General features: G+C 41.5%; 1 protein-coding gene across 1 annotated transcript; it reads left to right on the top strand.

The window, feature by feature from the left end:
* The first annotated feature begins 5,095 nt into the window (after window positions 1-5,095).
* Window positions 5,096-11,511, top strand: Cypl (peptidyl-prolyl cis-trans isomerase-like 1 Cypl). The gene is made up of 4 exons (XM_089252983.1): window positions 5,096-5,339; window positions 7,456-7,610; window positions 9,114-9,182; window positions 11,166-11,511. The coding sequence occupies exons 1-4, from the start codon at window positions 5,284-5,286 to the stop codon at window positions 11,387-11,389; spliced, it is 504 nt and encodes a 167-aa protein (XP_089109109.1). The 5' UTR covers window positions 5,096-5,283; the 3' UTR covers window positions 11,390-11,511.
* The last annotated feature ends 4,482 nt before the right edge of the window (window positions 11,512-15,993 follow it).

Below are 15,993 nucleotides of genomic sequence, written 5' to 3' on the forward strand. Positions count from 1 at the left end.
TCTACTACAGTAAGTGCGGGGGCCCCCAAATCGTGAAAGCCCTATCAAACAACCCCCCCCCCCCCCAAGGTCGATTCTGACAAACCAGTCATTGCAGGGTATACGATTAACAGCTTATTTTGGATCTTCATTGTGAGGTTGACATCAGTGGATACATTTTTATTGGTGATGTCGTTTTACCTCAGCCACGAATCACCGGCCGCAGCTTCCCGAACGTTTTGGACACAGAAGACATTGAAGAAGGCCAAAATCAAAGGTAAAAAATTCTGTTATTCGCTTTCATGCAGTGCACCCAACCGTCGCCATAGTGGTGGTCGGCTGAAGTTGGTTTCCTGTGGTTCCCAACTTCGAGGCGCAAATGCGAGCCGATCTCCCCATTAAAAAGTCTCGCCACAGAGAGCAACAGGCCTACAACGATTAATTATTCAATCATTACACTTCACTCATAGTTAGAAAAACTGGTGGCAGATGGCAGCACTACACATAACAAGCATTACACAGAAACAAACTTTCACTTCACGTACACACACATTCCCGCATGTACCAATTCGTTAGAGGTTCCACAGAGGAATATGGACGAGGTACATGTGTGGTGTAGTAGTAGTAGTAGTGCCTTCTATCGATAGAAACTTCAACTATTCTCTGTATAAAAAACCCCTGTGGGAATAACTTTTTAGCAAACCGCACATTCAAATATATTCCAATTCCTTCAACTTGTATGTATTTTTAAACCGAATTTATGGGACACCCTGCACTATATGATGAGTTTCCGTGATTTCCCACCGGAACTCGTATGTACTGCCCAAACCGCGACACCTAGTGAAGAGAGAGGAAGAGCACATTCGTTAACTAGAAAGGATTGCATCACAAGCTAGAGCACGAACGTGACCCTGTAAAAAAAGAGACCCTCGATCGCAACACAGAGCATGACCCTAACCACGCCATACGGCACCTTCCAGACGCCTCAGTCTTTCGTGTCCCTGGTCACCTTCTGGTCACCTTCAGCCACGTTCAGAACGACATGCGCGGTTGTAAATGAGCCTGACGCCAGCCGGTTACCTTCCAGAGCTACGGCACCTTACAGACGCCTCAGTCTTTCTTGTCCCACCACATCTGGTCACCTTCAGCCACGTTCAGACCGACATGCGCGGTTGTAAATGAGCCTGACGCCGCCAATTCGACAATCGAATCAGAAATCTCTACGGGGTATGAACGATTATCACTTTTGAAATTGCATGACTGAATGGATACGACATCAGGTCCCGCGCCCGAACGCAGAATGCAAACTCGTTTCGAATGCCGGGCCACGGCGGTTCGTACTTTCACGCGTTCTTGCAGACTCCCAACAACGAACTAACGGACGTCACTGGAAGAGTAGCGGAGTAATTTCACTGACATCCACATATGAGAGCATTTGACTCAAGGACCACCTGTCCGAGAAGCTTACCTACGTAACCCACCAAGCACCAGCAGTTGCCACCCTGGTGTGCCCCCTCCCTCAGGAGAACCTGTTCGTTTTCAATGCCAGATCTATGCCCGCAATTCACGCGGCTGTCAGTTCAAGTATCAATATCCTCCTAAGAACTAAAATACAGTCGAATCCCATTATAACGAACGCCAAGAGACCGGAGGAATCACTTCGTTAAAACGAAATTTCGTTTAAAGGAATTCCAGGTTACCTATTATTGTTCCTATGTAAACTTATTTGGGGGATTAGAAAAGTATTCGTTACAACGAGATTTTCGCTATAACGATATTCGTTGAAATGGGATTCGACTGTATTTCCGAATCCACCTACGACAACACATACAATTATTTCGGGGTGGAAAACTTTTATAAATATTTTTTAAGAATTTAAACAATGGATTTTGCATCTGCATAGGCGAAAGTTGGAAACTTTTCATGAACAACAATGGTGGTTCGTCGAGGTATTCACCTGTTGAGGAGACACGTATGTTGCGAGAAAATCCAAGTGTTTTTCCATTTGCTCTCCGTGTATAATATGCTACGAAGGAGTGATCTCATCCATTTAACTCCTTCGCTTACAAGGTATTGGCAACAGACGGACTCTGTTGATAGTGGATTCTAATTTATTTCCATTTTCGCTCCGTGTATAATATGCTATGAACAACAAGGTCTCCGCGCGAAGCAACTTACTAGATGGTAAATTGCCCATGGCGATAGACCTGAGTTGTGCTCGGTTTGAAAAAAAGAAAAGTGACGTCACATGGGAAAGCCTTCAATAGGTGGTGTTGGTACGAAGGTGCAATGAAATTTATACATATTTCTTTAGAGGAGATATACAGGGTGGTAACTATCGACCGCCCAATAATTATACACGTGATTTCTTGTGAAAAACTAATCCGGAAAAGTGTTTCTTTCAGTTTTTTGATTTGACCCATATATACCATAATTCATGAGTCTTAAAAAATTGACGAAGTCACTTCAAAATCCTGCCAAATTCACCGAACGTACACCAAATGTACAACTTGACGTTTTTTCAAAGTGGATAGCAACAATGGTACTAAAGAGAAATCCGAAAAAGCAAACCAGTTTTTTTCCTCTCTTGTGTGTGCACACTTTCCATGGTTTTACGCGGTCGTTATACCCAAAAGCCTCAAGAGACCCTATTCTCTTATCCCTCAAGAGAAAAGGAGCCTCACCAAAATGAGATGGCATGATTGAAATTTTCGAGCAGCATACATGTAAATTTTCTTGATAGGGCCTCAGAGAAATCTCTTGGTTCGGGGGGGGGGGGCCCGACGAATGCTGATTGACCCTTGATGAATGGACCCATTACTATCACACGCAGGCTGTCGGCTTCATTCTGACCACAACGTTCGAAGTGAACAGACGTACTTATTTTCCGCTGAGCAACCGAGAGTTCAGATTTGGTATTCAACCCAAGTGGGATACTCGGTCAGCGTGATTGAAAGTTGAATATTTTTCCCCCGAAGACTACACCCATTGTTTGTCGAAATGCATTAGGATTTTTATTTTTTATTTTTTTGTGTATTTGCCTTATTCGTTGATAACTTCTTAATATTCTCGAGCAAAGTTGATCTACTCTACCAAAGTTTGTCTGTCCCGTAAAAAACGGGATGAGCCGATGCGACTACGCAATAAGACACTTCTCTGACACATCCAATCCTGGATACACATGATTCCGCTCCATCCGCAGCTGAAGATGTCTACCTTCGCTCCATTCGAACCCGAAGTTGTCGGGTCTGCTTCATTTGCAGCTGGAAATGCCTGCCTCCGCTCGCAACTGAAGATATCTGCTTCGGCTTCATTCGTAGGTGAATATGCATACCTCCGCTCAAGTGAGAATCAGGGGGATGGTCGGCGATGGGTACGACTGCCTCTCCCCCCCCCCCCAAAAGCAGAATAATATGGAAATTTTTTTGTCCAGTAAAATACGGGACGTTAAAACGAATTTACACACTTCATCCGCGATTATATTTAAGGATAAAAGATATTTGATCAGAAGAGACCATTGGGGGGGGGGGTAAGCTTCGGAGACCGAACACACAAATTATGCTCAAGGAAATGCTCCTATAGTTCGTTATTAAGTAAGGGGTCATTCAAGTATTACGTCAGCATCGAGGGGGGAGAGGGTTTCGGATTTGCTGACTTTTGATGACGGGGGGGGGGAGGGGGGTTGAAGGTTGCTTATGTCATCAACCACCCCTTTTTGAAGATATGAAATAATCTAAGCTGCTGACGAAATTTTGCTGACAGGGGGAGGGGGGTCAAAAATGGCTAAAAATTTGCTTACGTAATACTTGAACGGGCCCCCTTTAGGTGCACTTCCTGGAATGGGGGAGGGCAAGCCGGTCATAGCATGACTCCCACACCCTGGTGCATGCCCCTAGAATGGGATGTTTTGCGGGGGGGGGGAACCTCCCTGGTCAGACTTTTCGCGGTCCCTTTTAAAGTTAATTTAGAGCGTAAAAAGCAAAAAAATTATGAGAATTGTTCAGGACCCCAGGGCTAGGATCCCTGTGAGCCCCGCCCTTGTGTGGGCCCATGGGGGGGGGGGACATCCACTAAGGAAGACTATAATGGGAAAGAAACACAGAGAAATTAAAATATTGCGTGATTATGTAACACGATTCTGTCGGCGCGAAATAGTCTAATTCGGTTCACGCTGCGCAACAAACCTATTCCTAGGAAAACCCGGCTGAAGGGAAAGAAACCACACGAGAGAATTAGTGAAGAGAATATCGGCAAAACCGCGGCCCACGACGCAGTTGACTCCTCCAGAAGCAGTCGTAAAGGGACGTAAAGTGCTGTCGTGAGGCGTATTGCGCTCTGTAGGAAAACAGTCATGCTGCTTTTCTTATTGGTGAGTGGAAAGCGTGTCACGCTGGATGATTCACGTTGCGCGCGGCACGGGAAATCTGCTCCTAGGAAAACCGGGTTGAAGCAGAGAATCTGGGAAGAAGCAGACGACAGACAAACATGACCATTAATCGCCCAGAGAGACTATCTTGGGATGGTTTTTAATCATTTTTAAAGGGACAAGACAGTCTCGGAGAAGCAGACGACAGGAGCAATGCGAGTTCCTTCTGTTTGATCCAGTTTGTTGGCGCTGTCATCTACTCTCGAATCGAGAAGTGACTCATGCGATGATGCCTAAGTTCAAGAACAGATTTCCCTCGTTCACTGCGGTTCCCTGCGAGCGAAACTCACAAACTGAACTGAATATCAAGTTCAGTTTCTTCCTCTGTGCATAAGGGGACACACTGAAGTAAAGGACTGCAGGAAAAAGCACAGGACAGGTGAAATGTTTCTTCTGTTTGATACATATTGTTGGTGCTGCCATCTGAGTCGTGCAGGTGAGTCATGCAGTGACAGTAGAGTTTTTTTTTTGTTGAAATTGCAGTGCAATTTAATTTGCATAGCATTCATGTTGAAACCACTGAGCTATAAGTAAAAGTTTACTTATAGCTCAGTGGTTGAAACTAAGATGTGTGCTGTCATCTCTTTAAATTTTCGATACTTAGAAACTCGTACGCAAGTTCTTCAACTCGTCGTTAGATGGCTGTACGGGTCCGATATATTAATACTAAATCAAACGGCGTTTTCAGTGATTGAAGCTGAGCTGAAATTTTTATCAACAGATAGTAGCAGCATCATTTTGTCATAGTAGCCAAAAGCCCTGTATAATTATTATTGCAGCATCATTTGTTTTGTACATATTACTGTTTGTTGGGTTTTTAATTGTGGCTAATTTTTATCTAAAATTATTTTGGTTTGTTTCCCAATTTTGAAAACTAGATGGCAAACGTCGTGGACAAATCTTGGAGGCCCCCATATGTTGTCATCTCAACGAGGTTTGTATTTTTAACTGCAGTTTTATTGGGGTCCCATGTTAATGCATGCTGGGTCCCCACTCCAACCCAGGCCCCCTCCGCTAACGATTTACAATTGTTAAAATTGTTTTTTCCCCCACTATAAAATCGCTATTGGGATGGGGGCGTGTAAAGTCTGTCCAGGGAGGATGGAGCAGGGTAGAAAGCAGTGAATTGGTAGTTGGGTGGCTTTAGGTCTCCATGATATGATTCTTATTTTTTTCCCTACAGAGGGCATAGGCGAATCTGAGGGGATGGAGGCGGTCGCCCGTGCCCATTCAGTAAAAAAATTGTATTATATGGGCGGGAAGGTAGAGGTATAAAATCACTATTTATTGTGCAGAACTCTGGTACTATAGCGAGTTTGGCATTATAATGAATTGCCAAACAGTAGTAAAAACTACAGTAAGGCCTAGAAATGGAAGATTTGTTGACTGAAAATTTCTGGTGCTTAGCGGATGTGGCGATAGACATCAGGGGGTGTTATAACAAGGTTCGATTGTATCCATGTTGCTGGATTCGTGCGTGCTTTGTGTTTTAACTGGCGCTACCACCTGTCTTTCCAATGTATTGCCTTGCATGCATCAATAGTAAAATGGTATATGTTAAAGAAAAAAATTTAATTGTTTAATCACACGTTGTGGTTTTGTTAGCCTTCCATCTACTCTATTCGTACCAGTCCTATTCGAGGAGCCTGTATCCACATGTGGTGTGTGTGTGTGTGTGTGTGGGGGGGGGGAGCGCTATGCTGCAGAACGTGGGCACCAACACTTAACTATAGGCCTCAGGCCCATAGCTGAAATTTTCATTTGGGGGGGGGGGGGACCAATGTGGTTGAACAATAGATTTGGCCATCTTTTAGCCCTCTCTTTTTTAGTCATTTTCTCACATTTGGGGGGGGGGGGAACCAGACCCCCCCAAGTGTCCTCCTTTTATAGGACTACACTATACATGCTCAGCCCGTGGACCAAATGTGGCTCACAACCTTAAACCTTTGTAAGAATGAACTGAGCAGCACATATTTTCCAGATCACTTTCAGGACCTGCAGCCAGGGCTGTCGTAAGAGCATCATGGACCCCAGGACCAGTGATTTTTCTGAGGCCCTGCCTGGAAAATTCTCAAAAAATTCAACTTGTTTTTCTGAAGCCCTCTTCTCTTGAGGCCCCCTGGGCATTGCCCAGGTAGGCCCACGCATTAAGATGGCGCTGCCACAACAAATTCCCAGATCTTAGATCAGATTATTTCCCCAACAGATTTGGCCTCCGGTACATTTTGTTCCCAGAAATTTTGCACCTGCCTTGACTGTATGGGTGACCATGTGGGTGCGCGATTGACTGTAAGAGTGAGTGATCGTATGAATGACCAAGTTGTGACCAGATGCATGACTAAGTGAGTGAACCAAGTGCCTGATTGTATGAGTGACTGATGAATGACTGTGAGTGACTGTATGGTTGAGTGAGTGACCAAGTGAGTGACATAACTCACATAATATTTACACATGAGGTGAAATGTCAGTTAGTTATGAAATATCCAGGGTTGAATATCCTACTCACTTAGTCTCTCACTCACTTGGTCACTCATACCGTCATGCTTGGACACTCATACAGTCACTCATGCCATCATTCATACAGTCACTCACTTGATCACTCATGGTTGCTCATACGGTCACTAACGTGGTCACTCATAAATTGAAATCGGTCCCAAAGATAATATCCTGTTATTCTGTATTTATAATAACTTGCTAGCTATAATACCCGCTGCTTCCCGGATATGCGGTTAGGGCAGGTGAAATGTCAGGGGGTAGACAGACATTTCACCATTTCTACTAAATGCCCAACTCTATCACTCATATGGCCAGGGTAAGCGAATTGTCCAGGGCAAAATGTTAGTGGCAAAATCTCCTGAGGGATGAACACACTAGAACGAAATGCCAGAGGCAAAATGTTGGAGGCAAAGTTTCCGTGAACCACTTTTTTTCATGTCTGTGCCTATGTATTCCTTCAATCACTAATCACATTTGTCTCTCACTAAACTTACGATTTAGTTTTGGAGTGCTATCTTCTGTGTGTAACATTTTTTTTTGTTTGATTTTGACAGCATGGGAGAGATAGTGGTTGAATTGTATTGGAAGCATGCACCGAATACTTGTAGGAATTTTGCAGAACTTGCTCGTAGGGGTTACTACAACAATGTCAAGTTTCATCGCATCATCCCAGATTTCATGATTCAAGGAGGGGATCCTACTGGGACAGGTTTGTGTCATTATTATCATTTCCCCCTTCAATGTTATAATCTTTGTGTTTTTCATTTGATATTATTGTTTGAACAGCCGATTACAGAGATTAGCAGACAGGAATGATACAAAATAGTGAGTCTTAAAAATATCTCACCTAAATCTTAACAAATGTGACATCAGTTGATCGTCATGTGCAGATCCAGGGGGTCCAGCGATTGGGGTGTGATCGCCTCTCCCGAGAGCCCAGAGGCATCGAGTATTGAAGGAAATGGGAGGGGGCTACTTGAGTTAGCAATGGGCAGCAAAAGCATAATTTTGCCTCTGCCTTGAGAGCAAGGGATAAGTCAGCGTCCAAAAAATGTGTGAGCACGTGAGCGGCCGCAAGAGTAACTTAGAAAGCAGGGTGGCAGTGAAGTCACTCGGTGAGTGATCAAAAGAGTTTTTTTAGCATGAGAGTGACCAAAATGTAACGATACCTGTTACCCCCCCCCCCCCCCCCCCACCTAAAGCAGAATATGATGAAATCTGCAATGTACGTCGCAGAAAAATCAGTGATCTGGAAGAATTATAAGAAAAGTGTAGAGAACCACTATTATGGGGATTTTTACCGCAGACCATTTCTACTCAGCCGAGGGCTTGTTGCAGAATAATGTGAAACATTCTGCTTTGGTGCCCGTTACTGTCCAGAAGGGTCTCTAAGTAACTCAGTAATTCAATGTTAAGTATGTACCTTTGTCTGATCATTGGCAGTAGACCAATTCATCTGGACTTGATACTGGGCTTTTTTGGTGTTCCGGAATGGCACGATTTGAATATGCAAATCTCGGTAGTGACGTTATTGCTTTTTGCCATGAGAAAGGTTGATATTGTTGCCCAATCAAGCCGAGGTTATTCTTGTTTTGTCTGTGCATGAAAACTTCCCTCACCGTAAGTTAATTCACATTCGTCATGTAGTTCCAACATATTTTTCAACATAATTTATCTTCATGTGCCTTTTTCTTACATCACATGATTAATTCCCATTTTTATTCTTTTGGCCTTTCGTTAGGAAAGTTATCTCGCGATGTGAAGTTAAGCAGTATTAATCTGCTCTAGGCTCTAGTTGTTCCTAATCATATTTGGGCGACTTAATGAATTGATCCGAGTTCCAATTGAGATCATTAAAACAGTTAATCTCATCTGAAGTATTGATTTCTTGGATGTTGCAAGATTTGCTGTTCCTGCGATTCCGACTTTGTGATGTTCAGGCTGGTAACATGGTCTTGATGATCCATAGAAACTGCAGAATCTAAATCACTCCTCCCATCTGCGCCTGATGGTCGTAGGACTACTATTGGCGCACCTTTTTTGGAAATTGGGGATGCGATTTACAGTTATTTTGAAACTGGCGTTTCTGTTCTTAAACATAATTTTATGTTTAACGAGTCACATATATTTTTTTGTTTCAATTAATGTATTGACATATAACTTTGTTGTTGGTTGGCTATATGATTTTCTAAATGATAATCTTTCTTTGCAGGCAAAGGTGGAGTCTCGATCTATGGAAAATACTTTGAAGATGAAATTCATCAAGACTTGAAACATACAGGTACGTCCATATCTGAATCAGTGTTTCTTCCTGCAATGATTTTGCTGCCACATTTTGAATTTCAGTGAAGTATTGCAACTCTATGCCACTATCGTGGTGGAAATTCTCATTCATTTATTATGAGCACATCACATTTGGACTGGTTGCCATCTGGACGCTATGGTTTCAACTCTAACAACTTATTTTCTTATGCATTTCTAAATGCAGAATTGTATGGATGTTTATTGCATTTTGTAAAAAAATATTATGCAGCATCTCATTTCTGAATAACTTACTCATCGATACAACACTGATTCGGACTTTGCTCTACGAGCTTGTATGATTCCTGATTTGGCTTTTGTATCCATTGCCAACATCGAAGATATGCAATCGACATTTTATGAGGGGTGAATGAAGATGTCAGCTATTGATGAAAGTTTGATACTAGAATTGAAATTACTTCAAAGACAATTGTATCAGAAGATTTTATCAAAACCACCACCACAGTGGGCCACTGAGCCAGGAATCGGGTCCTGTTATAAGCGATCTGTACATGACGAAGAAGCAGCTCATTTGCGCTTGCACGCCAAACTCGGTACTGATCACCTAACTTTATAGAAATTCATATATATATATACACATATATATTTAAAAATTTTAATAAATTGTAAATGATCCAATGTAAATTGATTGATTGTAAGGGTTCAGCCATTTGTCGACACCCAAACGGCAAGATCCTGAGTGTCACGCATCCAATGAGCCACATCCAAATGTCTATGTCCAAATGTCCTGCTCTTGTTTATTATCTTGATGCAAAGATTAATTAAACATTTCCAATACTTCGGTTTTTGCGCAGAGCCATTTATCATATACAACTGCTCTATTGAGCCAAAACATAGATACAGTAGAATTTCAGTAGATTACGAGAACTCATTATAGGTGTTTGGCAAGATGAGCAATTGTACATGTGCAGCATAGTAGTAAAAGTCAGGGCTTGGCAAATAGAGGAAAAAAATCTAGGTGCAAACCAAATATAGTGAAAGTCTATTATAATAACGAGTACGGCGTATAACGAGAATCTTGCTGCTATGATAGATTTGGAAGTGATTGTCAATGAGCCAATGTCGAAGATACAAAAGATACTCATTTGTAACTTGTTGGAAATTCAGAAGCTTGCGTTATAGCGTTGACAAAATACTCAAAAATGTTAGTTTTTCCCCTTCTATCTCTAAGAATTGAACTAAGGATGAATTAGTATCACTTATCATTGCGCATGCACCTTGCGAACATTATTCTGAGGTACTTCTGACAAAGGATGGACTTCCCTGTTTTCGCTATTCTTAGGAATTACCAATGTAATTAACACTAGTTATGTGACTTGATATGCGATAACACAAACTGGAATCCCTATAAAATCATGAACTTTTACTGGGCTAAGCTTCCTCAGAGCTTGAAAAATCCCAGGCGTCAGGTTGCCACAGCGACTAAAAAAATCAGTGTTAGCTCCTAAAATATTCCATGTGTGATTGCTAAATTAGAGTCTAATTTCATGCAATAGCATTGTTCAAGTTTTTCCTGCCATTTTACCAAAAACAAAAATGTGAGACAGCACTCACGTAAACTTCTACATTCATTGGCAGTCTATCAGCAACTAGCAGCTTCTGCAGGCAGGTAAAAATTCAAGCATGCACACCAGAATCGCTTACATATGTACACATATGCTTCCCTAGCTTCATTGGTTTACATACGAAAAATTGCGGTAGGATACCATTTGAACAAACTTTGTATACCTATACAATTAGCTTACATTCTTTGCAGAACTTTCACCTAACAAGAAATGTATTTCAATGATTGCGACTTGTCCAAGGCCATATTTTAAGCATGTGCAGCTGCACTAGGCAGCAAAATTGCCATCTACCATCAAAGTTTCAAGGATTTATTTTTTTTAAATTATCATTTATCTTCTGTACTTACGATGATTTTCTTATATTTGAATGAAATTAGGAGCCGGGATCCTGTCGATGGCTAATGCAGGTCCAGATACGAACGGCAGCCAGTTCTTCATCACATTGGCCCCCACCCAGTGGCTGGATGGTAAACACGCCATCTTCGGCCGTGTGTGGAGTGGAATGCATGTCGTCAAAAGAATGAGTAAGATTGCAATCGATAGCAATGACAGACCGCTCGAACCTGTGCGGATCGTGAAGGCATACGTCAAGATGAAGTAAACCTACAGTTTTGTTTCTACGTCAGAACCTTTTCATCAGCAGTGATTCATTTTGGTAGCCACATAAACGTTACATCTGTATCATAAACATGCAAATTCGTAATAAAACTTAAACATACTCTGTATGCATTTTAATGATTTTGTCTTAGACATTTTTTCCAATGCAAATGCTGTGTTTTGGGGGTTTTGAGTAGGGCCAATGGCTATTTTCTTTAAGTTTATCTGCATGCAACTATAGACTGATTTAGTATTTTACGAAAGTGAGTGACATCACACCAGGATCCCGACCTTGACTTGAAGGGGACCTCTAGCTGAAGCAATATCCACATAAGAGGGGGGGGGGGGTCTATACTTCAGCAGGTGTTATGGGCCCCAATGACTAGGGTCGAAAATGTTTGGTTGGTTAGTAAAGTAAGTTAGTATAATTTAATCTTCTGGAGCCCAAATTACAGGGGTACTGAGCAAATTTCTTCTAACCTATGTGGAAATCAGGTTGACACTGAATGGAATCGGGAGGGGGGCCTTTAAAAAGTCTGGTTACCGAAGTGAGGAGGGGGAACAGGGGGCAGAGATACATGCCCTGGAATGTGAGAAATGCCCTCTCCTCAACAGTATGGTGGAGTGATTTAATTCAGTCAAACTTGGTTGATTCAAAGTCAAAAGTCGCTGAAAAAAAGTTCAAATTATCCGAAATTCCAATTATATCCTGGATGTGTCAAATGCCTACTACTGCTCAACTGTATATGCACCACGTACACATCACTGTACTGAATTTCTAACGAACTGGTACATGCTGGAATGTGTGTGTTGTTAACCTAACGTGAAGATTGTTTCGGTGTAATGCTGCCATCTCCCATAAATTTTTTTAACAATGCGTAATGTATAATGATTAAATAATTACAGTTGCTCTTTGTGGCAAGACTTTTTAATGGAGAAATCGGTTCACATTTGCGAATCGAAATTGAGAACCACATAAAACCAACTTCAGCCAATCATCACTGTGGAGATGCTTGGGTGTTAAGACAAAGGCTAGAGATCCCCCCTTGCCAATAAAATGGAGACAGACTCCTCTGGGACACACAATTAGGCTACGCCCACGTATCCTTTGTGCTAGCAAGACTACCGGAGTTAAGATAAGAATTTTATAGGCGACTCCGTATTGACAAGTATTTTATCAGCTGATTAAACCCCTTTTCTCGCAACTGTGTCGTGTTAATGCGAGAGGGCTCACCCAAGCACGGCCGGGAGGAGACTGGGCTCAACTGTAGAAGGGGGGGGGGGCTCATGAATATACGACCTGATAGAAAAATTTGAGAATAAACACTCAAAAATTGGTAGGCAGGTATTTTTTTCTAGCCAAATGGGGGGGACGGGGTGGCTCAGAAAAATCACTTTGCCACAGGGCTTATGCAGAGCCGCAACTAGGGTGGAGCCGGCTGGTTCGGTGAATCGGTTGCTGGACCAGAGGGGGAACAAATTTCACCGTTTAATCTCTGCTTCAACATTACAAGAGGGTGCCAAAATGCTTGCTTGACACAGCTGACCAAACCTTTAGTTGTGGTCCCGTGTCTACGGTGGTCTTAAGGTGGCCTTGATGTACTAATGGGTAGGAGCAAAAGAAAGAAAGGAATCTTTGCCCGTGCGGGATCTATTTTTGGTGCCCCCGATGACGTTTCTCAATTTTTCTTTACCTTCCAACTCGAATTCGGCACCCTTTTCTACAGAGGTGCCCCATGTGGCTGCACAGGTCGCACGGCCTCTGTGGGGGTTGAAAAGCTTCAGCCTAATTTCTTATATAATATTATATTTGTTGTTTTCATACCCGTATGTACCGGGTGGCTCGAAACGTTACGCTGTCCGCTAATAGCAGTTTTTTTTCCTTGTAGCATTTGCATCGAATTCACAATGGCACTAACAATTTCAAGGGAATTAAAATTAAATTATATAATTCTCAGAATAATTAAGACATTCATTTTTTAAAATATTGTTGGTGCTGCTATCTACTTTCAAAATTAGAAGTGCCTTATGTGGTGATGACGAGGCTCAGGTATAAAAAAAACTAAATTCTTCATTCAGCTTTGCTCCTTATAAATAAAGCTTATAAAGTGACCTGAAAGATCAAATTTCAGTTATTTTCTCAAGATCCAAGGGAACATCCAAAACAAAGGACCTCCATACAAGCATACAACAGGTAAGACCGTAAAAAGTGAATTTTTCCACACTCCACTTTATAGTAATGTGCTGCCATCTAATCTTAAATTTAAAAGTGACTCATGTGGTGATGATGAAATTAAGAGTAAAAAAAACGATATTCTTTATTCCGCTCAGTTCCTTATAAACAAAGCTCGTGAACTGAACTGGGAATTCAAACTGAAAGTTCGATTATTTTATTTGAGCATAAGGAGGCTTCCAAAACAAAGAACCTCTTAATGAGCAGACGACACACAAGAAGTTCGGTTCCGTACAAGCTAAGCTCACAAACAGAACTGGAAGTTCAAACTGCCAGTTCAGTAATTTTTTCAGGACAAAAGGAGACGTCCAAAACAAGGAACCTGGAGAGAAGCAGACGACAGAGATTCTGAGGCTTGATTTATATACTGTTGGTGCTGCCATCTAATCTCAAAATTTCAAGTAACTCATGCGATGATGAAAAATAGAGAGAGAGTTTGTTATTTTTTAGCATAAAATTTTTTTGCGACGAAAATTTCTGTAACAAAATTCGTACATTTGCAATAATTGATTTTTTCATGTAGAAAAATTAATTATATCTTTCCACAAAAAAATTCGAACGATATATAAATTCGATCGCATAAATAAGTGAAAATACGGATTATGTGGTCTTACCAGATAGGGTTACCAGATTCAAAACTGAAAAAGGAGGACGCCTGGTGCGAACCTTAGGCAGTGCCGCCTTAACGCATGCCTCCCCTCCCCCGGGCAGTGCCCGAAGGGCCTGAAAAGAAGAGGTACCTCATAAAAACGAGACGTAGTTGAATTTTTCGAGAATTTTTCAGGTAGAGCCTCCAAAAAATCCCTTGGCTCGGGGACCCATGATGCTCTTAAGACGATCCTACCTGTCAGCCTCACGTTTGTGGGGGTAATAGAATTCCAGTACTTGATTCGTTTTTAATTCGATTAATTTACATTAATTAAACAAAAACAGCAATAAAAGAATCCGGAAAATGATCAGTTATCGAATTGCAACGTATATTTTATAGAGATGATGAAGCGCTTTAAAAGTATGACAAAAATTGATGTCTGAGCAATATAATTCTAGCCACTATGAAGCGCAAACAGATGGCCCACGTTAATTATTATTAATAATTTATGAATTTTTTGTAAAATTAATTTAAATGTCATTCCCTCTCAATGCATCGTGTTTGATCCAGATCATCAATGCGTTTCTGGAATAATGAAAAAAATGAGTGTAATATAAAATGCGTTCTTTCTGAAAAAAAATTTCCCCTTCAAGATTTATGTTCGTAACTCGAAAAGTTTGTAAGTCGTCGAGGAGCAACTACATAAAATTTTTTTAGAGGGGAATAATGCAGTTAAATCATGCAATTTGTTTGTTGGGCTCAGAAGAGAAAGAGCAACAACTGTCTAATTGGAAGTTAGCGGGGGGCGGGGGGGGGGGGTCACATAAAAATTTACATTTTTTATTTTGTGTACACTGTATCTTTATCTTCAAAACTCGTACAGGGTGATTTCTGGTCACATTTTGACAATTTTTTTTTTAAAATTAGAACCATACCACTATGACGAACGGTTGACGAGATAAAGGCTGTAACAACACTCCATTGAATCTTAGAATGGCCATAATATTACCAATAGGCAGCGGCAGGGCCATAACTGGGGGGGGGGGGATAGGCGGGTCTGGTGCCGTGGGCGCAAATTTAACCTATCCTTCAGCATTACGAGGTGGGGGGGGGTGCCTAAATGAGTAGTTGCCCTGGCTAACCAAGTATCTAGTTGCGGCCCTGCCAATAGGTATCTTATTTCTGATGAATCATCCTTATATTGGGTATTTTTTCTTTTAAGATACATTCTCAAGGTTGTAATCTACACCTGGTAGCAATTCTTTTACTTCTATAGATCAAACTACACAGTTGATCCACCAATGACCCACAAAAATCGTGTCCTTATTCTGTAGAACTTGGTTTACTGCAGCATGGGTTCATCTGGGCACTTCTCCAGGGTGTCAAGTGACAATTAGATCTGTTTCCGATTTTCAAGAGTGGATATGCAAATAGGTAGGTAGGAATTTTTAGCTAGGTAGTGGTGCCTCTCTCAGAAAAATCGCTTTGTATGCGGGCTTTGTAATGTTAAGACAGCCCTGGGCGTACTTTATGGAAATTATGAAAAGCTAATCAAAAAACTCAGCAAAATAATGTGAAGTCTAGTTTGCAATATTATTAGTTTCTCATCTTTCGTGCCATTCTTGTGATAATGATCTTCAATTGTACAATCAAGTGTTCTTAAAATTTTAGGATGATCTTCTATCGGATGATCGATATTGAAAAGAAATTGTACATTAAAAAAAAAAAAATACCATTTGATATCTTTTTGGGGTGCCCCTTTTGTACTGATGCCCTAAGCACGTGC

This window comes from Pholcus phalangioides, unplaced genomic scaffold, assembly GCF_987345545.1.
Source record: "Pholcus phalangioides strain wild (caught in Gottingen) unplaced genomic scaffold, Ppha-v1.0 ptg000031l_1, whole genome shotgun sequence".
In the NCBI taxonomy this organism is placed as follows: domain Eukaryota; kingdom Metazoa; phylum Arthropoda; class Arachnida; order Araneae; family Pholcidae; genus Pholcus; species Pholcus phalangioides.